Source organism: Colletotrichum lupini, chromosome 4 (assembly GCF_023278565.1).
Source record: "Colletotrichum lupini chromosome 4, complete sequence".
NCBI classification, from domain to species: Eukaryota; Fungi; Ascomycota; class Sordariomycetes; order Glomerellales; family Glomerellaceae; genus Colletotrichum; species Colletotrichum lupini.
The window spans coordinates 6,126,375-6,149,171 of record NC_064677.1 but is presented as its reverse complement, the minus strand read 5'-3'; the positions used below and the strand labels follow the sequence as shown (position 1 = coordinate 6,149,171).

Below are 22,797 nucleotides of genomic sequence, written 5' to 3'. Positions count from 1 at the left end.
TCCAACGGTCAGGAACGGGTGTGTGATACACAGGCGTTCAAAAAACTAAAACGGGACCCCGCGATGCGAGACGGTCCAAGCATTGTTCTTTCACTTGAGATACAATTATGGAGTGAGGCCTATCAACCCATGAGCCCCTCATTCAAACTGTTAGATCTCGACATACCAATTTAATTGATTTGCCATCATCGAACACAATTGATCAAAATGTGCAATCAGAATACGCATTCGGCCATGAGGACTCTCATGAGGCCTTGACGCGGTACCTGCTCGTTGGACAAGTCATAACTTCACGGTCCTGCCAATGCCGAGTCAGAGTACTCCGCTAACTTTAAACTGACGCGCTGCAGCGATGGCCATGACCTCTTGAACCTATTTAAGGTTTTCACGTCACTAGACGACTGGACTGATATCGTGAGGGGGCGGTATCGACAACTTTGGGAAGCCGATGCTCGAACTTTAGACAGATCAACCTTCAATCCAGACTCAACAAGGCAACGTAAGCAAGGTGAATCCGAGTCCGTGTGTGTGCGCTGCAAGGCTACAATGCCCGTATTTCCAAATCTAGGGACCCGTAACCATGGCAGGGGTGTGCCGTGTCCCGAAACCCCATCACATCAAACAAAACCAGCTCAGTTGAACTCAGAAACACCGCCCCAACAGTTCGGCTTAGACACGTCCACCAGCCAACTTTACGGGGTGGGCAGTAAATGCCTCCCCTCTGCCGACGGAAAGCAAACTTTCTGAGAGAACTCGAGTCAAAGTTGAAAGTTCACAGAGGAGCAATCCTGTGTCATGGAAATCTCAACTTGTCTGATCAAAGGGCTGGAATGGAAAAGGTTCAAACCATGACAGGTGGACCTTTGAAAAGGGTTTGTTTCAGAATCTGCGGCAGATCCACGGACAACGCGCTACTATGCAGCACTCTCTCAAACATTGCACGTGATTCTCGAACATACAACTGTCAGAAGATTTGCGTAGACGGCCCGAACAGCTATCAGTCATTGCTTTCGGAGGGGAGGATCAGAGATTGCCGCCGGGACGAGTTGAGACGATCACGCCATGGCCAGACTGAGCCCGGACCGTCCAAGACCATGGATCTTTTGTCGCCCTCGACTAGAAACTTCGGATGGTGCTTTTCTTTCTTGCGAATCCGACGCGTCTTTGGACAGATCTCATCTGCTGGCTTCTGCCACCTGGGCAAGATCATGTACTGGAAACAAATCATGGATACTGATGTCGGACACGAGGTCTTTGATCTCGGCTCACATGTAAGCGCGGAGGGGGCTATAACTGGCATCAAAACACTTTAATCTATGTCTAATTGAAGTTGCTGTCAGATTGACAGGAAGGTGATTCAACGCTACGGGAAGCCGCTCTCATGGCTGCTAGGATTCGCGACAGCAAATACCTACGGCCTGACCGACTTGTCGGTCGATTGCTTTACATGTGAACCTGCATTATCTGCCCACCGTCCGATGTCAGTCGAACGCCTGTGATGGCACGTGGTGGAGCAGACCCCTAACAAAATCGAGGTTTTCACTGTCACATATCATGATTCAATAACATGTCGTTGCCCAGCAGCATCGATAAGCCTAATAATCTTTCAACCTCTATAATCGTTAGACCGTTTTGTGCACACCTTGCGTTGATCAAGAATTGATATACCGGAAGCAAGGTAACCTGAATTTCGAACGATGTTGGAAGAGAAACGTTTGCCCAAATTGTGTTGTCTTGCTCTTGCAATGTCCGCCTCGGTGAAGCCTGACACTGCCCGTTCAGTGGACGTTTCAAAGTCTCCCTTCTTGTAACAGGGCTTTCAATCACCACCTGCAAGCTCTTGAAGTCAGGAGGCCTATGTCACATCTATTAGGAAAAGCCGTTTCTCGGTAGCCCTCATCATGATATGTTCACTTTGTATGATGAGTGTTCAGTGATCCAAACTTGAAGAATCGGTTCAGCATTTGAAACGTTATGCCATGATATTTCCACTACCCCTTGATTCCCTCTCAGACCCATAGCGACATGAGCTTACAACAGGCTTATCAGTCGGATAAGAATCAGAACACTCCTGCTGCATGCCAAATGCTGCTCAAAGTCTGGCTTTTATGAGGACGACTTCGGTGGTACCAGCACATTACCACATTATCCCGCCACCCGCTTTGCCAAACCCATCATCAAGTTACTTGATGAGCATAAGAACTGGAAACTTTTTACGCCATTTGTTTTGCTACCACTCTTTTCTTCCCTGCTACATTCTCAAGGAGACAGGACGACAAAACATAAACTTACTACGCAATCCACCCCCATTCCCCCAAATCAATAGCACCAAAGAATCAAACAACTACACAAGATGGAATCCCATCCGAAATCAGCACAAAGCAGTGCCGCAACACCGTTGAAGACAGCCAACTTAGCTGGTATATTCCACAAGTTCCCACAGCTACCTCTTGAATTGCGTTTCCTCATCTGGGAACAAGCTCTGTACCAGCTAGACGCTGAAGGGCAGCCACTGTTTGCCAAGCTGCCGCGAACTTTGGAGAAGAAAGCTGCCATACAAGATGCAGTCGAAAAGGCTAGGGAATCTCCAGAACTTTTGGAATCCTCAAAGCATACGCCCAGGGATTGCAAACAATTCTCGGTGCATGGCACGTCTTCAATGCATTTCGTTGATTGTCAATAGGTGTGCGACACAGGGAAGAAGCTCACAGAGGCCAACTGCTGTTAGGGTCTAAAAGATGAATTACTGAAATCTGCCCTTCCCTCGAGGTGTACTACCAGCGCTCTATATATGCCTGAGCTGCTCCTTTGTTGCTTGGTCCCCCTCCTTATGCCCCTTAAGCTATCTGTTGGATTACGAGGCAGAAAAGGGGCCCTATTAGGTAGTTAAGGTAGGGGTGGTAGGTAGGCAGTCTGGGCCCGTGCAGACGGACCCTTCCACCTACCTATACCCACTGAGGGACCGCGGGCTCTGCCCACGATCTTCCCCTCCTATACATACGTAATAGACCTATACTAACCTATTAACTTAGTTATAACTAAAAGGTCTAACCTACTTACGTATATACTAATACTAATTAATAATTAAATTATATATATATTTCTACTATAAGTTAGTAAGGATATAACTATAAAAAAAATAGCCTCGACTTACCTCGCTAATTATTTTAATTTATTAACTTAGTTCTATTTATTTAATTAATAATAAGCGGCCTAGTCTATATTACCTTAACTTTTTTTTATTATTACTAACTAATAACTAATTAATTAATTACGGGCCGTTAAGAGCGCGCTTTATTACGTATAATCTCTTTTACTAAGACGATTATTATAAAAAGATTAATTATTTTATTATTATTATTACCCTCGCCTCTATTATTAATATTATCTCTACTAGCCTTATTACTATTACTAACTTCTTTTTAATCGAGCCGCTCGTAAAGGAATTTATTTTAAATATATTATAACTAAGCACTACTTTAAACTAATAATAAATAAATAAAAATTAATCGCTAAGAGATTAATCTAATAATTACTAATATACTAGCGCTTAGTAATAGTAAGACCTTTAAAATTATAAATATATTAATAATAAATCTCTTATTAATAGCAAAGTATTTTAAAATATTAAAAAAAAAAAGATCTTAATAATAGTAGTAATAAGGATCTATTTTATATTACTAATAAATTTACCTCTTTCTAACTTAATAAAAGCTCCGAGACTAAATTAATAAAAATAAAATACGAAAAGTACTAAAAAAAATCGCTAATTAGTAACTAACGGAATCCTCTATTTATCCCTAAAAATATAGTTATAAAAAGCTTTTTTTCTTTTTTTACGACCTTTTACTAACTTTAATAACTTTCTATCTATATACCTTATTAAAAGAGTAGAATTTTCTAACTAGTAATAATAGCCCGCTTATTATTATTAAAACGATCGCTATAACCGACTTATTACTCCTTTTAACCTAACTAACGTTATATTATAATTATAATATAACGATTACTTTTTATAATAATCTTTTACTATATAACTTATTTTATAAATATATTATAATAACTACTGGCCTTAATAATAAGTAAAAAAGGTTTAATAATTAGTTAATATTACTTCTAGCCTACTTATACTCTTAAATTATAAAACTATACTTAATTCCAATTTATTAATAAGATTACGTTAACCTAACTTAATAGGGCTTATTTAATATTATACTTATTTTTATAAATAATAAAAAGCTTAATACCTTCGTCCTCTATATAATAAAATACTACTATTAAAACAGCTTAATAAGTAAGGAGCTAAAAAAAGACTTTAAAACTAACTTTTAAAACTAAGAAGTAAAGGACTTTTTAAAAATAAAAAATATAATTCTTAAGAAGCTAAGAGACTTCTTTATAAATAATATTATTAATTTAATAATTAGAGATCGTAGTTAAATAATAAAAGATATTACTAGCGCCCTTAATACTTAATACTTCCCTATTTAGACTTTTAAAAAGATCGTAGCTTACTATAACCGTACTAAATACTTTAATATATTATATTACGATCCTTATTTCTTTTACTTAATACTCCTATAGTTAGTAAATACTAATAATTTTATTTAATAAGCTAAAAAGATAATAAAAGAATTTATATAACCTTAACTTACTTAATCTTAATAATTAAGATTTTAACTTTAGCCTCGTTATTAACTAACTAACTTACCGCCTCTTTAAAAAAAAGAAAAAAAAGAACTAAAAAATAAAATTATTATTACTTAATGACGAAATCTATCCCGTTAAATACTATACTTTAATATAAAAACTAAAAACGATATTATACTTAATACTCGCTAATTAATTAACCTCGATAAGCTTTATAATAATAAAAATAAGTATAATAATAAGAAATACGATATTTTTAATAAAAAGCTTCGGATTTTTAAAATACTATACTAACGGGCGGGAATTAGTAAACGATACTATTTTAATACTTTCTTAAATATACTTAAAAAAAGAATATTAACTTTTTATTTTAACTAACTTAGTAATACTTCTAACCCGCTTAGTTTTAATATAATATACTAAAGGACTTAAGAATACTTTGAGCTACTTACGAGCTATTAGAACTACCTTACTAAGCTTTATAACCTTTATTAATACTCTATAGTTTATAAGAACCTAAGTAAGTCGAACTAATAAATTCTATAAGTACTAATTAACTATATTATAATCCTTTACGAGGTACTAGCTACCTAGGGATCTATTTTTAATATAAGTAACTAACTCCTCTATTATATAAGTAATATATTAAAATATAAACTTATTATACTTAACCCGGTACTTATATTTATTAATATTTATTACTAACTTAATACCTCGATTAATATTATAAAAAGAGAGCGTAACTATAATAAATAATAATAATATTTTTAAAATAGTACTTATAATAAAGAGGTCCCTGCTACTTATTAAACCGACTATACTTATAATAGCTCTAATAAAAAAACCTAATTTAATAAGCGGAATTAACGTAGCCGTAGTACTATTAATAAAAAGTATTTTATTTATTATAAAACCGGTTATTAATTAACTAAGTACTTAAAAAAAAAGTAACGTTAAGTATATAAGAAGTATAAAAATAATAAAAAAAGAAATAAGAGATTTATACTAAGCTTATACTTATAGTTCTTTATTTTTTATAAAGGAACCGTCCCTATTAATAATAACGACGATAATAATACTATAATTTAATACTTTAATAGCCTCGACTTTAATTATAAAAATAATTATAAAAACGAAGTTTAAATCTTAATAATATACTTTATAACTATTATTAGCGGCAGAACCCTTATAAATATCCTTATTATTTAAGTAATAGAGTATAACTTTATTAATACTATTTTTATTAACGAGTTAACTAAGCTTATAAAACTAATAACCTCTTTTTTATTAAATAAGAGGTACTCGTTAAAAAACTTCTAAAATATTATACTTAATACTAGCGCTACGGAATTCTTAACTACGGGCTACCCTTAACTCCTCGTATTATAATAATAACGACTTAAAATTACTCTTAATATTTCTAAAACTAGTAAGGTAAGTATTTAATTTAGTAATAATAAACCTATAAGGTTATTAAGATCTATAGTCGTTAGTGCTTTATTTAGTAAAATTACTTTTTACGTTTTACTAACTAATACTCCTTTCTTATATTACTTAAGGGATATAAATAAGCTAGGAATATACTTTAATAATATTAATAACTTATTAATTAAAAGAGATATTATAGTACTTATTATTTATAAATAAGAACACCCTTAGCTTTTACTCCTTAATAATAAAAACGCTATTACTAACTACCTAACGGAGGGCAAATTACGCTACCTATATTAGCACTTTAGCTACTTTTTAGTTCCTTATTTCCTAAAACTACTCTAATAATTTAATAATAATATAAAAATCGTAGCCCTCGAGAAGCTTATAAAGATCTATTAATAATATTAACTTAACGCTACTACCCCTAGCTAATTTAAATTTACTTTATAAAATAATTATAATTTTAATTATAAAGTCGTAATTAACGTAATATACTTAATAAATTATAAAAGTACTAACTAACTAGTACTTTACGTTATTAATATTACTACTTCTTTTTAAATAATAAGGTTCTTTGTGGATATAATTATAAAGTATACTTAAGAAGCTCTTTAGCTATATTAAATCGACGTTTACCTTAGTCCGCTAGACTAGATTATTATAAATATTAATAAGAACTTTAGTATTATAAAGTTTAAATCTTTTACTAAATCTATATTTATTAAAGTTAAAGAAGTACTTATTAAAGCTTATAATAATATTAATAAGGCTAAAAAATACTACGTAGTATTTAAAAAGGTATACGATATTATTTAAAATAAGTACTTATTAATAAGCGCAGAGGCTATACTTTAAGCTATAATTAAAATAGTTAATAATATAATTAGCTTAAATAGCCTCGTTCTTATACTCCTCGTTTTTAAAACTTTTTTATATACTTTTAATAAATCTTTACCGTTACTAAATATTACTTCATATATAAAAGTAGTTAGAAAAATAATAAGAGAAGTTTATAAACTTTATATTAATAAGTAAATAAGCGAGGTACTAGCTATTTAAAATAAACTAAATATCTCTTATACTATTAATTTACTACTATAGTTAAACGTTAAAGTTTAATAAAAAAGTAAAGAATAAAAAGGCCTATTTAAGCTCGTTTTAATAAATAATACTACTTACGTAATAAAATTACTTTACGGCCTAATAAGCTTCTAGGCTACTATAATTAAACCTTAGTATTTAAAAAAGGTTAACCCCGAGCTACTAGCTACGATAATAAAGTATATCGACCGCTTACTAATCCTTATAATTAACTAGCTAATTAATAATAGCGCTACTATAAATAAAGTCCTTAATAAAATCGTTATTATAGTTAATAATAACCCTTTATTACGGAGTAAGAGGACTAGAAAAATATTAATATAATATAGCCATAGTAATATTTCTATAACTACGACTTATTTTATATTTAAAAAAAAGATAAATCTTAAGCTAGTTACTAAGCTCTATAATAAGGGTATTATTACTACCCTAAGAATACTTTTTATAAAATCTATTAATAAAGAGCTTTTAGGATTAATAAAAAGAAAGGTAATTAAATTCGTTTAACTTAGCCCTAAATATAAAAATATAAGGATATTTAAATCTCGATTTATTAACGAGATTAAGAACTTAGGACTTAACCCTATTAAAAAGTCTTATTTAGTTATATAAGTATATAAAAAAAAACAAAAAAAAGAGATCTTTACGTAGTTGTTAATAATTTAAAAAACTAATTAATAACTAATCCTCGCCCTAGCCCCGACCCTAATTTAGAAAGGCTACGTTATTTAGCTACGAGATATTATTTAAGTATATATATAATCGAGCTAACCTCTTTATTATAAGGTTTTTATTTAATTACTAGCTCGGATCCGTTATTTATACCCTAAAAGTACTATTTTATATATTATATAATTACTATACGGTCTTATAAAATCTAATACTTATTAATAAGTAATATATAATAAGTATTATTTAAAAATACTCTAAATAATAATATCTATATTTAATTTATACTGACTAATCTTAATAAAAAAAAGCGGATTATTTAGTATTATTAATATATAAATTAATAATATTATTAAACTATTAAATAAGACTTTTAGCAAAAAAAAAAAAACCGAGTTTAAGCGCGCTAAGTTACTAACTAAACTAAAATAATAATTATTAACTAACGAGCCGCTTATTTTTAATAACGGGATTATTTTATTAAAAAGTATTAATATAGTACTTAGATAAAAAAACTAAAGAAAGAAGCTTAAGCAAGTTAACCCCTCGGTATTAAATACTAAATAATAATTCGTTAAATAATAAGCTCGAGGTACTTAAATTATATTAATTTACTAACTAAAAATAGTTTTTAATACGTCGTTTACTACTTAATACTAAGTAAATCCGTCGTTTATTAACTACGCTATGCTAAACCGTTATATTAAATAATAAATAAATTACTTAAACCGAGGGCTTATATTCGTACTATTAAATCTAACTATCTAGTACGTATAGCTTTAACAAGGTAATACGGGATATTCTTATAAGAAATATAAAAAGTAAATATTCATATAGAAGCAAGAATATATAAATATAGGGGAAATAAGCGTATATAAAAGAGGTTTTTATAGTAAAGAGAGTAATATAGTTAAATTACTATATGAGAAGTTGCTTACTTAACGAAAGGTCTAGGTAGGTAAATACACGCCTATATATAGGCATAAAAACCTCTTATTAGAATATTCCATTACTTATTAATTATAATATAATTAATAAGCGTATACGTAAGTAAATACGTAATCGTAGTACGTAATTCCGCCTTGAGTAAATTCTAGATTATTTAGTTACCTTCCAGTACTTTCCATTGCTCACGTAAGCTTATATAAGCAGTATTGCTTACATAATCAATACCTATAATAATCTACAGAAATCGTAGATTAATATGGTATATAGTTTGCTTACGTAATATTGATAATAAGGCGAATAATAAGGTAAATAAAGTTACCTTCGTAATAAACTATAACTAAACTCTTCGTTTTTATAAATAAGTTATTCGTAAATAACGCTAATTATACCTTATAACTAAGTTATATTATTATCCTTATAAATAAAAAATAGACTAATAAGAGCTTTATAATTAATAATAATATTATTTACTATAGCTCTATAAAGAGTAAAAGGATTATTTAAAGCGTACTAATATTAGAAGTCTATAAAATAGTTATAAGCGTTAGCGTTACTTATACTATCTTAACTACCCTAGACCTTATTACTAAATAACTTAACGTTCTGAAGATCTTTATTATAATTTATATAAATTTATATTTATTATATAAATACCTCGTTAAGCTAAGTATTATAAAAAAAAAGCGCCTTATAATAAATATTATAGTACTTAAGTAATTATATAAACGCCGCGAGCTCTATAAGATCTATTAAATTAATAATAATAATAACCTAGCTAACGGGTTTATAAAAAATATACTAAATAAGTCTTTTAAATAATTTATTAATAAAGGAATTATTATAATTAAAATAAAAAGATAGGTAATACGTAATTAAAATAGTAATATATTATAAGTAGTAAGTTATTTAGCGAACGTATATACCTCTCGGGCTTTAGTTTAAAGAGAAACGTACGTATTCGGGGCATAATTAGATTAATAAAAAACTCTTTTTTAACTATACTAAATTTAACGATTTTTAAAGAGTTTAGGTATATAAATTATATATATTAAAAAATTAGGAAGTAATTAAAAAGAGGGGATACTAAAATTTCTATATAAATAATTACAATAAAAGCTATACTAAAATTTTAATATATAGCTTTAAGTACTTTTAAATAGGGGATTAACTATAGATTCTATTATTAATTTTTATTAACGGGGGACCTAGCCCCTATTTTAGCCTTTTTTATCATAAAAATAAAAGATTACTAATATTAAATTACGAGGTAAAAAAGGGGCCCTATTAGGTAGTTAAAGTAGGGGTAGTAGGTAGGTAGTCTAGGCCCGTATAGACAGACCCTTCTACCTACCTATACTTACTAAGGGACCGCGGGCTCTACCCACGATCTTCCCCTCTTATACACACGCAATAGACCTATACTGACCTATTAACCTAGTTACGACCGAAAGGTCTGACCTGCCTACGTGTATACTAACACTATCCCTTACCCGGCGAGGCCTGACCGGCGAGGCCTGACATTGATGCTAATATTTGGCTGGCGTTTAAGGAGTCTCAGACGGCATTGAAGTAGGCCATCAAAGACTGCGTACACAAAAGGTCCGGGAACAAGATGTTCAAGACCTCTGACAGTCAAAAATTACAAGGGACGCCAGATGTGGACAGCAGCTCCGCCGACGAAACAGCCCCATCAACGACCGGTCAAATTTGGCAACAGAAAACAGATGAATGGGCATCTGCCGTGACCTTCAACTGTAGACTCCTCTGCTATCAGCTTTGGAAAGATAAGGAGGCGGCCATACCAAGGCCTCCTCGTTTCCCTTTCGAAACCACCAGTCCCGATTTTCGGGCAGAGTTGACGTGAACCCGCGGTATGGTCTTCAAATATGATTACTACTGGATGTTCAGCTCTTGTAGAGAATCGGTAGTGTCTCTCATGAACCAGAAAGATATCAGAGGCTACTTTTTGGAAGCCGTGGACAACGGGTATCAATACGACCCGACACAAATCTATCTCATTGACTATGGTATCTGCTTGAAGCCTGGTGCTAAATTTCATAAGTCTTATAGCTGCGGCGACCGCAGGTCCAATGAAGTCTACTACTCAGATTTCGATATTGACAGAAGTAAGCCTTTGGGGGCTTTGGACTTTCTCGAAGAGGTTCAGGATTCGGCACAAAATTTGGTAGACGAGAATGATCCATGGATGATCAATCCTTAGGTGACGCCCGAACCAAGCTGGTGGACGTTCGTAAATATATTCGATCTTGTTCGTGTCCTCATTTGAGAGTTAGCTTAGTAGTAGGAAATTTGGAACCCATGGTTGCTTGCTGGTGGTATTGAGAGTAAGCTAGACTGAGAAGTCATGGACTATAGCACATCATTATCATAAAACCTCTCACTACCTACAATAAGTCAGGATCAAGGTAAGGTACTATAAGATATCAAATCGTTTCATGATCTACCATCTCTACTAGTGATTTGTCTCGTAGAAAACCACGATCCATGATCCAACTGAACCACTTAAATAAGAGGGCCCCTTCTGCCACCTTATCCCAAGCATAATGAATTCCTCAAGGGTCAGTCATGTTGCCCTCATCTCAAAGGTAGGAGTATCAGATCCTTTGGAGTCATTCCGTTTCTACTTCCTCAAGAGAACCTGGTACGCTATGCTACTCTGTATGAGCAGGCTATCTTGGCGGGTGGATCAGCTCGAGTGAGAGCGCCTGTCGCTTGCGGTAAGGCATCTATTTCACGAAGCTGACACAGACGATAGGAGCGGTCCAGACCAAGTCAGCGATGGCGGAGGTGTGCTGCAACAATCTGCTTGATTGGACAACAGACAGGTGCCGTGGTTATCACTGAACCTAACGGTGAGACAACTGATGCAGGTAGAAGTGCCGTGCATGGTAACGCTGACCAGCTGAGCCAGCCTGCTGAAGCGGGGTTTTGTCTAACATCCAACAAGCCCCAAGACGGCCGAAGCAATGCGCCCGATCACAGCCGGTGAGATATCAGGCGACCAATGAAGTCGCAGTTGACGTGATTTCGTGTCCTGTTAATAACAGGCGGTGCGTAGGCTTCCAAACCCCCCTTCCCCTATTTGGTCCGTTCCGGACCGGTGGCGAAGTGATCAGTACGGGAGCCTGCATTGAGCCTCGAGGCGACTCAACACTTAATTATGGGGCTCAGCTCTTGTCATTCCTCAAATGTGCCTCGCCGTTGTTGGTCTTCTCTTGAATCGGACCCCGCATGGAATCAATGAATCGGTCGCGCAATGATAGTCTCGACCATCAATGGATACAGAATTCGGAGGGATGCTCTTGAGGCCTGGCTCCAGAACACTCGAGGCGCTGGCAACTTTAGCCTCACAGTAAGCATGTTTCATCCTTCTATATGAGGTAATAAGGGCAATATACGAGAATACCTACGGAAACAATGCATAGAGGCCGAGAGATGGGGACAAAGAGAAAGACGGAGACAATAGGTATAGACGGTAGAGAGGTTGAGGCAGGGTAAAGAGGGAGAGATAAAGGACATGATGATCAGCAACAGTGGTAGAGAAGACGCAGACGGAGACTCTAGTGGAGATATAGCTAATGTTAGACAGTCTAAGGATGGCGACTATGTGATAACGGCCACAATAGCAATCACTCAGGTAACCCAGTATATCAAGACTTTGGGCTACTCAAAACTAATCAAAGCGACATAAAGGACGACGTTCAACATCTGGTTATACCAAGAAAAAAAAAGAAACCGAGGTTAGGCTAGTTTCAGGCTAGGCTCTAGAGACAGCAATCAAGCACCGGACGTGTCTCTTGCCTAAACCACGCCCGGACGCACGATATGGTATTCTAAGCCTCATGAAGGGAGAGTATTTATTCGGGTCATTAAGTCCATAAGCAGAGAGGTTTTCAGTAATCGATGTCTACTACGTTACCTAAGGCATAATACTGCATGAATCTAGTGCTGCTAATGTGCGAGAGGCGGTGTTCGAGGTGTGCACCTCTGCAAGGCAAACACCGAATGCGTTAGCCAGTGAGAATCTGACAATCTTGAGCGACCCCGCCATCCGGGCCGAAATGGAATTATTGCATGTACTTTTCTTCAAACTTAAATGTCATCCATCTTCCTGAGGCTCGGCCCACAGGCGACGCATTCTCAGAATACTAAGGAAGACCCCCTGGTTGTGCCGACTCCTGTCGTTATCTTTACACCTATTGTAGACGCTTTGTCCAGATCCTGCCTCAGGTTTCTGTGTATCTGTTTTGTGAAACCTTCATTCTCAACATGCAGACACAAGACGCGTACGATCGGTTCACGGAGATTTGCCGTAATTCCGACGAATATCCTCAAGTACAGCTCAGGAAACAAGAACCTCATGAAGCTCTCTTCGGTGAACGGCAATATAGAAGCCTCCTAGAGAGGGAGTGCTCCTTGTTTGACCGCGCGGCATCTGTGATAACGTTCTGGGAGACTGGAAGACGAAATCGTGAGAAACCATGTACTTTCTTAATTTAGGCTCCTGATCTGATGTCAGTAGAATTCCCTGATGAGGAAGAAGCCATTTGGGATATGGAGACCCTTTGGTTACACCTGCACCGCGGTGATCAAGACCCGCACGTTCGTCACGTGTAAGCTATGATACCCCTTCAACCCTTGGTTGAAAATTACTGACAACCACGGAAAGTTTTGTTAGCGCAGATAACTCGAGATCGCCGTTGAGTTGCTCTATGGATATGTTCAAACTAGTTTGCTCATATCACCAAGTCAACCCCTCCTTCTTGGAGCCAGTACACGCCTTCGGACGACAGAGCGAGCCTCTCGATCTCTGTCTGGCTCAGTTCAAAGGCAGCGACACGCTCAACTGTCTCACTGAAGGCCTCCCAGAGCTTCCTAAGATCGGCCGTTCCGGTCGCGAAATACAACTGTCTTATCTTCTCCGCTCCGTCGAATCTTCCGAAAGTGGCAAAGGGGTCTGGGACTGGCAGATTCGTCAAGTTGCGAACTATCACTCCTTCGACGTGGAAACTGGACGGGCCTTTTGGTTCACCGTCAAGGCAGACGATGTTTTTGAAGACCGGATCAAGAAAACAAGCCCTCTCCTCAGAATTCCAGCCAAGACTGAAACACAAGATGGAGATGTTTCTCTCTATCTTCAGGCGTCATTGGCTACTCACTTGGTTTACCTCTGCTGGTGCGATGAGAATTGGCGACAGTTCATCAACGAGACCGAGGCAGGGATTCGAGCGATTGTAACGCCAGCCAGCAAAGCGATTGTCGATGACCTCATTGACAGGGAGTCCAGCCTCTTAAGTGCGTACCCAAAGCCTTTGAGAGACTCCCGTAGCCAAACTATGTACTCGCACAGTCAATCCATGTCGGGCACTTTGACCACCACTATTGACCCTGAGAAGAACAAGATGTCGATGTTATCCCGGATGGCAAACGGGACGTCTTCAACTCTGAGCTCTTGGCTGAGACAGGAGAAATCAAAACAGACGGATCCGGAGCTCGGTGGCCATTGCACTGCTTGTACTACGGACACAAGTTCACCGCCTCCCCAGCCAGACACATGGGAGGTTCTCAACCAGTTTCGGTTCAAAGACGTGCAGACCTTGCACAAGCACTCTGAAATCATTCATCGAGCTTCTCTAGCTCTGGAACTTGATATTGGTGTCCTTAATGACATCTGTACATTCTACAGTCACACCGCCGCCGCCGAGTTTCGCGGAAAGATTGCATGTGAAGGAGCAATCAGTAACTTCATCAAAGAAGTCCAATCTATCGCGAGGAGATTGGAAACACGACTGCAACAAATGCGCTGCTTGGCCATCACCCTTGGTCAAAGCATACAGCTGGTGAGCATACCATCAGAAGCAGCATGAAAGAAAGCGTTCTTAAGCTAACATGGGACCTCAAAGTATGAGCGATTACTCCAGCAGCGTACCAGTCATATCGGTAATTGGTTCGCGGAAATAGCGCACGAGAACACGAAGCAGATGCAAGTCATAACAGACAAGACGTTGAAGGAAACGACGTCGATGCATGTCATCACGATCGCAACACTAATCTTTCTGCCGGCCACTTTCGTTGCAGTAAGAACTGCTTACCCGAATACTGCCGGCATGATATGAACCTCTGACTTAATGGTAGACTTTCTTCCAGAGTGGAGTGTTGCTTTGGAAAGAAGATGGGCCAGACGACATGACAAGACCATTCATCTGGAAGCGCGATAGCTTAATGCTCTTCTTAAGCTTCTGTGGTCCTCTGACCGCGGCAACCATCGGCGGCTGGTTATTCATGTGTGTAAGACTGAGAAAAAGTGCACGGCGGAAATTGTAAGAATTCACTTATTATAGACATCATGTAATAAAAATGACTACTGGTGAAGGAAATTCTAACCTATTTTAGTGATGTTTCGTATCTTGCTAGATCCACGCTGCCTTGTCCCCACTGGATGTAATGAATGTATAAATGGCTGACATGGAGATTTGTCTGCCTCTTGCATGTTCACCCCAAAGCACGCCCCAAAGCACGCATGGCCACCAGTAGCAGGCTTCTAGCGCAAATTGACATTACAGCATTAGCGGGGGAGGCTGGGATGAAGCTCGAGAGCCGAGGCAGAATGTAGGCAGCCAGTGCAGACAGAGGTTTCTCGAAGAGCACTTCCCCGTACAGAGCTAGCACTTGAGATCTCGGGATACTTGGTGCCGCTAGAGACGAATGCATATGGTCAGGTGCCATTAACCGTGTTAAGTCGACGCCATTTGCTAAATTTTAAAGGGTTGGCGGCCCGGACAAATCAATAGCTTCTAAGGTCTCGCGTTTTGAACCAGTTCGTATTTCTGCCAGATATCAGATGGCACGTGTAATCGAACAGACAGTTGCATATTTCTGCGTTTAAAGCCGTCCAAGAATAATCCAATAGTTTACATTCCGTCGTCTATCGGTCTGAGATCTGTTGACAGGTCGGCCGTTGGAATACTGGAGTTCCATGTCTCAATGTTGACCTTTCTTGCCTTAGATTTCCCTTGAGCCGGGTCTCTGCAATTGGTGGTTGCTGCCTCTCAAAGCATCGTCCATGCTCACCCTCCTTCCTCCCCTCCCGTCCTCTCGAACCGGCTCCTTCCTTAGAAGGACCTACCACACACTCCGTAGGCAGTACGTCCTTCCCCCCAAAAGGCCTGAAGATGGTATGTAAAGGAAAATGTTGGGAAAAAATCCAATACAGTACGAGTCGTCCCAATGATGTAAAACAGGGGATGTTAACTGGGCTTCCGCTCACAGTGGGTAGAAGGTTGAAAATGGTCGACTGAGGAACACGTTCACTTGACTCTATGAAAGGTTGCCGGGGGTTCGTCTTTTGCTCCTTTGGGGATCATTTTGGCACGAGAAGAATCGCGTTTCTCGTCACATTACTTCTGTATACCTACTTGGTCCCAGAATGCATCGTTTGGCCGCTGGGGCAAAACAAGTAGAAGCGTTCGCATCGGAGGATAATCGAACACCGGCCTTCACGATTTTCCGTTTTCTTGGTCAAACCAACTAGACCAACAATTCTCACACGATGGAAGCATCTATGCATTGACGTTGCGGAAGGTCGAGGCAAGAGTTGGTCCTGCTCAGTGAGAATCCTCTGGAATTCGGGACGATGCTCGGGGTAGGCTTACTCAAGTAGATATTTCGTAGGCAAGCACGCCGTCCACTCTCTCATTCGCCATCTCCTTTTGATATTGTTCCAAATCTGGGCCGCAGAGAACTCATAAAATGGGAATACGAATCAACAACGACGAACTACGTCTGGAGGGGTGTCAACAGAGCAAGGGAAGTCGTTCCATTGGAAACGCATGATCTGGAGCTGTGGATTTGTGGGCCAGATCAAGAGAACTCAGATATGAAATCCTAGAAGTCTTACGATTCCCCCCGAGGGGAAACGGCTCCGTGATTGTCTTCTCATCACTGTTCCCGCTTGCTTTTCATCACTGCTCCCGTAGGTCTACCATGGAGCAGACGTGTAGCGACGGAGCTTGCTTCAAAGGAGTGTGGGTAGGGACTTTCCGACGCATCTCCATGCAGCAAGAACGTAGCTTCCTCGACGTCACACTCCGACATGGGTAAGAAGAGGCCCACCTCTCCTTCCCTTAAGTAAGGTCAGCAGCATCACCTGCTCACCTGCCTCTCGTCCTAGGCACCATCCCTTTATATTGTAAAAATGTGTCGAAAGATTCCAACACAGTCCCAATGATGATACGAAAAAGTGCTTTTCATTCCTGTGCTAAGACCATATTAAACTGAGGGACCAGGACTTCCTCAGATGAGAGGTTCTTCTTTTTATAACTTTCGAACCCTTCTTTTTTCCTTGCAAACTTTCCCACCTTGAGTGCTACAAAGGTGCAAAGGGTACCAAAAGTTTCGCCGCACTTACCTCTATAGTTATCTGGAATATGTGTGCTCACCTCGGCTCCTCTGCCTCACCCCTTGCAGGCCTAGTCGCGCGAGCTTAGAGCGGCGGGAGAATCGGCCGCACTTGAGGGACTCATTGGCTATTTCGCTCGGGGCTGAGAGATGGAGGCCAGGCTGCACGTCAGACAACGCTGCCGAGACCTGCAGGATGCCGATTCTTCCGCTCAGCGACGAGCAAGGAACATTGATTCTGAATTTTTGGCCTGCCACAACTTTTGGCGCAGGCTGCATATGGAACTCTTGTCTCTGCTGGGAAGGATCAATAAAACCAGCCCCTCTATGCAAGTTGTCCCTCATGGTCATAGCCTGTCACGTCGAATGTGGCCAATAATGAGGAAGGATCCGCGCCAAAAGCAGACCAGGCGCACCAAGTCTGTCTGACCTGAGTCGATGCCTATCAGGCGTTTATTGCCTTACTGGTTCGCCAACGGTATGGCAGTTAAAACGATGAAACTCGCCGCATTGGCTTTGCTCGCCTGGCCTCGCCGTTACCCCCACAAACCTTCTGAAAGCCCCCTGGGATAAAAACGCCTGGAGTTGAAATCGACGGCGTTGATACCCCGTGGCTTCAAAGTCAAGACAATCTTCGTCACTACCTCAAGCGCCTAGTCAAATTGAGAGTCAAGAGCATCTTTAACCCTCAAAACCCGAGTCTTGGCATGAAGTTCTTTCACTGTTAGAGCACTCACTTGTCGTTTCTTCTTAGCCCCTAAAGTTCTCAATCGAAGAACGATGAAGCCAGACAACATCATTGCAAAATTTAAGCGATATGTAGATCAGTACGTCTCCGAGCGTAGCTGCCGTGGCATGAGAGGGTACGAGGACGGGCTTGTTGATTTTGTTCCCCGATGCGCGCTGGACAGCTTCTGGGTGGCGGAGAATGTGGAAGGCGTTCTCCTTGGTCGAGAAGACTGGATCAAAGACAGCACTTCCACTATTCAGAGGGGTTACATCCAAGTCTTCTCCATCCTCGTCTACATGTCGCAACCCCAGCACATTTCTCTTTTCACAGGAGAGTCTATTCATGACGGATTACTACCACTGAGAGAGACACCTCATGCGTTTTCCGAGGCCGCAGAGAAAAGTATTTTTGAGGAATTCGAGAAAGAACAGTGGAGATTCTGCCCCTTCCTGTTCGATACCGAAGGGAGAGGCAAACCTCACAAACGACATCTCCCACCGCTACAGATCATCCCTATCATCGCCAAAGAACAGATCAAACACTCAGGGGCCACCTACGACCACAGAGTCTGCGTATTTCGAGTAACGCTACATTCGCTGTGCTTTAACCAGGAGGTAATACACACTACCGCGCAATCACTAGACTGAATAAAAGACTCGGATTCTGATATAGTTCTAATAGGAGGTGGTCTTCAAAACCTATCATGGAGAAGACCCAGAGGTGGTTCAAACCTACGAAAATGAAGTGAATATGTACACGCAGCTGGACGCACAACCGACTCTGTACGATTCTATGTCCGTCATTAGATATTTCGGCTCATTCGAAATTCCTGGTCTACGAACCGTAATACTTGAGTACGCCAGAGGCGGGAATCTGAAGTCTTTCTTCGAATCGTGTCCTCCTCCTTTAGCTCGTTCAGACCGTGTCCTTTTCTGGAACAACTTGATGGATCTATTGGGCGGTCTGCACGCAATTCACAACCTCAAGGAAACTCAAGGAGGCAAAGGGTCCTGGGGACTCAGAGGGTCTGTCGCCATAACATATCACGTTTGACCAGTTTCATGTTGAGCTAATTATCTACAATCATAGAACTCACCAGGACATCAGGCCACAAAATATCCTGGTCTGCCCTGATCAGTCTGGCAACGTATACGCTGCAAAATTCAAATTTGTGGATATGGGAACTGGGCATATTCGTAGGTCAAGAAACCAGGGAATGGAACTGAACGCCGACGACAACTGGGGTAACGGGATGTACAGTAAGTGCTTGCTATGTAAATGACTGACATCATACCTTCTGGATCAGCTGACTTTGGATCTTACAGGTGCCCCAGAGGCATACAGGGATCATGGAGACTCCAGGGCAATTCGATGGGAGAGCGATGTATTCTCTCTCGGAGCCGTTGCTAGCGAAGCTCTCGTCTGGACAAGGTGGGGAGAGTATGGACGTGATCTTTACCAGAAGGATCGAGTTATTGAGACTCGCATGTCCCGCTTAAAAGGAGGCTTTCATGAGGGATCTTTCCATGACGGAGATCCAGACGGGCCGTGCCTTCTGAACTCAGTTGAAACATGGCTTCAGAGAGCAAGTAGCTTCGCTGGGGAAGAATCTCATTGGTTTTTGGCAGTGAGCAGATTTCTGCTTACCCGCATGCTCTCTATGAACCCAAGAAAAAGGCTCGAGGCCATTGAGCTTCATGACGAATGGAAGAGCAAAGTCTTTGAAGGGCCTGACCTGGTTCAGCCACACGAAGAACTTTACCCTCTTACAACCAGATTCTCAGAGCCATATTCCACATTTCGGAGGAGGGAAACCAGCCCACTGAGTCAACTCCCCGTTGAGAACTCTCCAAGAACAGTGGAGGCAACTCATTTCATCGGATCAAGATCGGAATCCAGTCCTGGAATTATTGTACAGTCACCGGAAGAAATGCGAAACGAGATTGACCTGGGAAATGCATACCGGCATAACACGCGAGTGCCTCAGAGGTTCAACACTGTGCCCCAGCGACCGAATCATGGTTCTGACAGCATTTTGAACCACGAAAATCGCTTGTCTGTGCCAGGTGCTACTTATGCGGCATCTGAAACCTACCATGGACCTTTCAATCGGCACAGAACACCGGAGTTTGGGCCAGTTGATGCCGCAAATGCTCTCAATATCGAAGCCCAGACAAGTACCCCAATGGACGTGGGAAATGAGGCAATGGGAGTACCGATGGGAGTACCGGAACAACCAATGTCACTGAACGTCGCCAGCAACCCTCCGATGGACGTCCTTCGGAACGAAAGTCTCCCAAGTCGACAGGAAAGATTGCCATCCTACACATCCCAACTCGGACTCTTTCCTCCGAATCAATTTCAATGGAACACGGAACCCAACTCTCCCCATGAAGTCAATGATGGTGTAATTACAATGGCAGCCATCTACAATCTATGCATAGAAGGTAAAGATCGCTCACGTTCGCGATTCCGACGCTCTCCAAGCATGAAGTCTGAATTCAAAGGGAGACCCCTTGAGGCGTTCCCACAGCTGGTGTCAGCCCTGCAGAAGTTGAAAGGAGAGAAGGGCCGTGATCAGGTAAAGATGAATACATGACCTAGACCAGTTTCACTGCGTCCACTGACAGTCATATCTCTAGATGTTTCTCGTGGATGACTCGAGATCCATGGAGCCTCATCAAAAGAAAGTAGCCGCGAGCTGTCAAGTCCTCTCGTACTTACTCAAAAAGGGAGAGGTTGACCCAAATGCAACCTTTGAAGTCTATTTTACCTCATCTCACCCTCCACTTCAATCAACAAGGACCTCGGAATTGAAAGATAATATAGAAAAGATGCTATTCCATGAAGATCAATGCAACATGGCCCCAAGTTTGGACGAGTTGGTCAGTAAGGCTATCCAGAATAAGAAACCGGTCAGCATATATGTCTTGACGAACGGACACTGGAATCTCAAGAACCGAGACAATTTCTGCGGTGTAGATGGACCGATCAAACGCTTGGTGACTCATGTTCGACGGACAAACGAACAGCAGAATTGGATCGGTGTCCAGTTCATCCGCTTCTTTGACGACAACGAAAATCCTGATGACAAGCTCGGGGAGACTCGGTTGAAAGCATTGGATGACGATTTGAAGCAACAAACGGGAATGTGAGTTGATGCTCAGCTTCTTTACAAATCGGTGATGATCACTGACTCCCAACTAGAGACATCGTCGACACACGGAATTTTGACGCAGATGTGCGCAAAATTTTACTTGGTTCAGTCGTACCAGATGAGGATAATTCTTGAAGTATTGTCTGGACTTTGATGCACTATAGCTCTGACGACCTTACCGGCATGGATTTTCACCAAAGGCGCGGCGTTAGGGGCATGTTTGTTAGAGAGTCCATTGTTTTCTGCCTTGGGGGTCATTTATGGCGTTGGCGTTGATGATACTTTCAAGATTTTCTTCTCTGTTTTGCTCCGTGTGTATTTGCAGTAATTGGTGGGCAGAAGGCGCTCACTTATGTCCTCGGCATTGTGGACAAGTCTATAGACTTTCGAGATTCCGCTCCAGAAACGAACTAGCCGACGAGGAAGTCATTTAGTCTTAAGCGACGTTACATCTATCTGTACCGTTTGTGACGGTTGTGACGGGCATTAAGGAAAAGTTAGAGTGATTTGCCTTCATACTAATTTGGATATCGAGCTTATTTTCAACTTGAGAACAGCGAAATGCAAAGCATGTGGCCGAAAGTAACTGCGAGATCGACAAGTAACGATAACCCTGCTTGCTACTTTCCTATTGTGGTTCTAGAAGGTGGGCTCTTCAGAATATACTTTTGGCGGACCGCAGACGTGCGACAGGTGGCCCACGGGAGGATACATGATCAATCAGCAAGAACTCAAATAGAGCAGTTCCGTTAGGTTTCGATAGTGTGCGAAAATAGGTTTCCTATGTATATTCGTGTAAGGTGTCCGTACTGATCAGTTTGCTTGTGCTTTCAGCGAAAATCTTCATCGAAGCCGGAGACAGCGAGTGCTCTGTGTGCCTGTTGCACTGCAGTATGTCTGTAGCAATCAACAGATTGCCGCGTTGAAGATTTTTGACAAAGCACTGATCCTGTCGCTGATGCACTTTCAAGTTGGTTGCTAATTGAGAGGGGAACCCTTCCATTTCATCATGAGAAGCGAGTTGCTCGCAAAGCGCACAGATCATGTCTTTCAGCATGTGCATTGGCCAAGCTCGTTTGCGCCCCGCTGTCTCATGGCGTGGCATCCTGAGTGCCAAGATTAACGGTACGTAGGAAGAGTTGACGCTAATAGAGTCGAGAGGAGAGGCAAGAATAGCATAAAGGGGCGAATAGGCAATGAAGGCTGGGCGAAAGTTTCTTTTCACAGTGAAGTACAGATGATGAGATACAGATACAGATCTCAGCTATCATCAGCCGCAAGTCGACGATAACTTAACAGCATTGAAAACAAGAAATTGAAGTAAGCCTTTCAGTGTCTGAGACTGTGAGACAAGAAGCCACGCTAGGGGAGTTGTCAGCCACGCCAACGCACCAAGTATCACCATCCAGAAGAAGGAAAGGGCTGCTGAGATAATGACCAGTAACTCCAACGGTAACATTCTGGACCTTGCGAATGCGAGCTTCTGGGAGCCTTGGCTTGCCCTGCGATGAACAGCTCGTCTACTCCGTACTCCAACAAACAAGCAGCCAACCCCTGTTCTGCCCCTGACAGCTCGCAGCGACGCCCAGACCGACGACCCCTGCAAGCGCACCACCCATCGGCGATGTCTGGACTCTGATTCCCTGAGAGTGTCCGGCGGCCCCTCTCTTGTGCCTGGTGTTGGCTGACG

The 22,797-nt window shown here is 40.4% G+C and overlaps 3 protein-coding genes across 3 annotated transcripts; all 3 read left to right on the top strand.

Annotated features, from left to right (window-relative positions):
* Positions 1-710: 710 nt before the first annotated feature.
* On the top strand, positions 711-1,313 carry CLUP02_08943 (uncharacterized protein; the record flags this gene model as incomplete). The annotated part of the gene is made up of 1 exon (XM_049287924.1): positions 711-1,313. One exon carries the CDS (start codon positions 711-713, stop codon positions 1,311-1,313), a length of 603 nt encoding a protein of 200 aa, XP_049145067.1.
* Positions 1,314-2,353: 1,040 nt separating this feature from the next.
* CLUP02_08942 (uncharacterized protein) lies at positions 2,354-2,683 on the top strand (the record flags this gene model as incomplete). Its single annotated transcript, XM_049287923.1, has 1 exon — positions 2,354-2,683. One exon carries the CDS (start codon positions 2,354-2,356, stop codon positions 2,681-2,683), a length of 330 nt encoding a protein of 109 aa, XP_049145066.1.
* A 7,731-nt stretch (positions 2,684-10,414) lies between these two features.
* Positions 10,415-22,795, top strand: CLUP02_08941 (uncharacterized protein; the record flags this gene model as incomplete). The annotated part of the gene is made up of 43 exons (XM_049287922.1): positions 10,415-10,662; positions 10,720-10,987; positions 11,024-11,049; positions 11,381-11,518; positions 11,579-11,610; positions 11,694-11,808; positions 11,871-12,013; positions 12,087-12,175; positions 12,249-12,298; positions 12,358-12,460; positions 12,789-12,899; positions 12,968-13,024; positions 13,099-13,294; positions 13,346-13,436; positions 13,493-14,663; positions 14,727-14,900; positions 14,959-15,143; positions 15,217-15,251; positions 15,327-15,432; positions 15,467-15,542; positions 15,830-15,912; positions 15,964-15,998; positions 16,065-16,091; positions 16,150-16,279; positions 16,380-16,430; positions 16,495-16,665; positions 16,734-16,919; positions 17,290-17,553; positions 17,608-17,698; positions 17,781-17,943; positions 18,011-18,564; positions 18,632-18,997; positions 19,050-19,209; positions 19,276-20,531; positions 20,593-21,101; positions 21,158-21,210; positions 21,272-21,431; positions 21,490-21,532; positions 22,000-22,077; positions 22,148-22,232; positions 22,345-22,387; positions 22,462-22,559; positions 22,623-22,795. 43 exons carry the CDS (start codon positions 10,415-10,417, stop codon positions 22,793-22,795), a joined length of 8,193 nt encoding a protein of 2,730 aa, XP_049145065.1.
* Between the last annotated feature and the right edge of the window lie 2 nt (positions 22,796-22,797).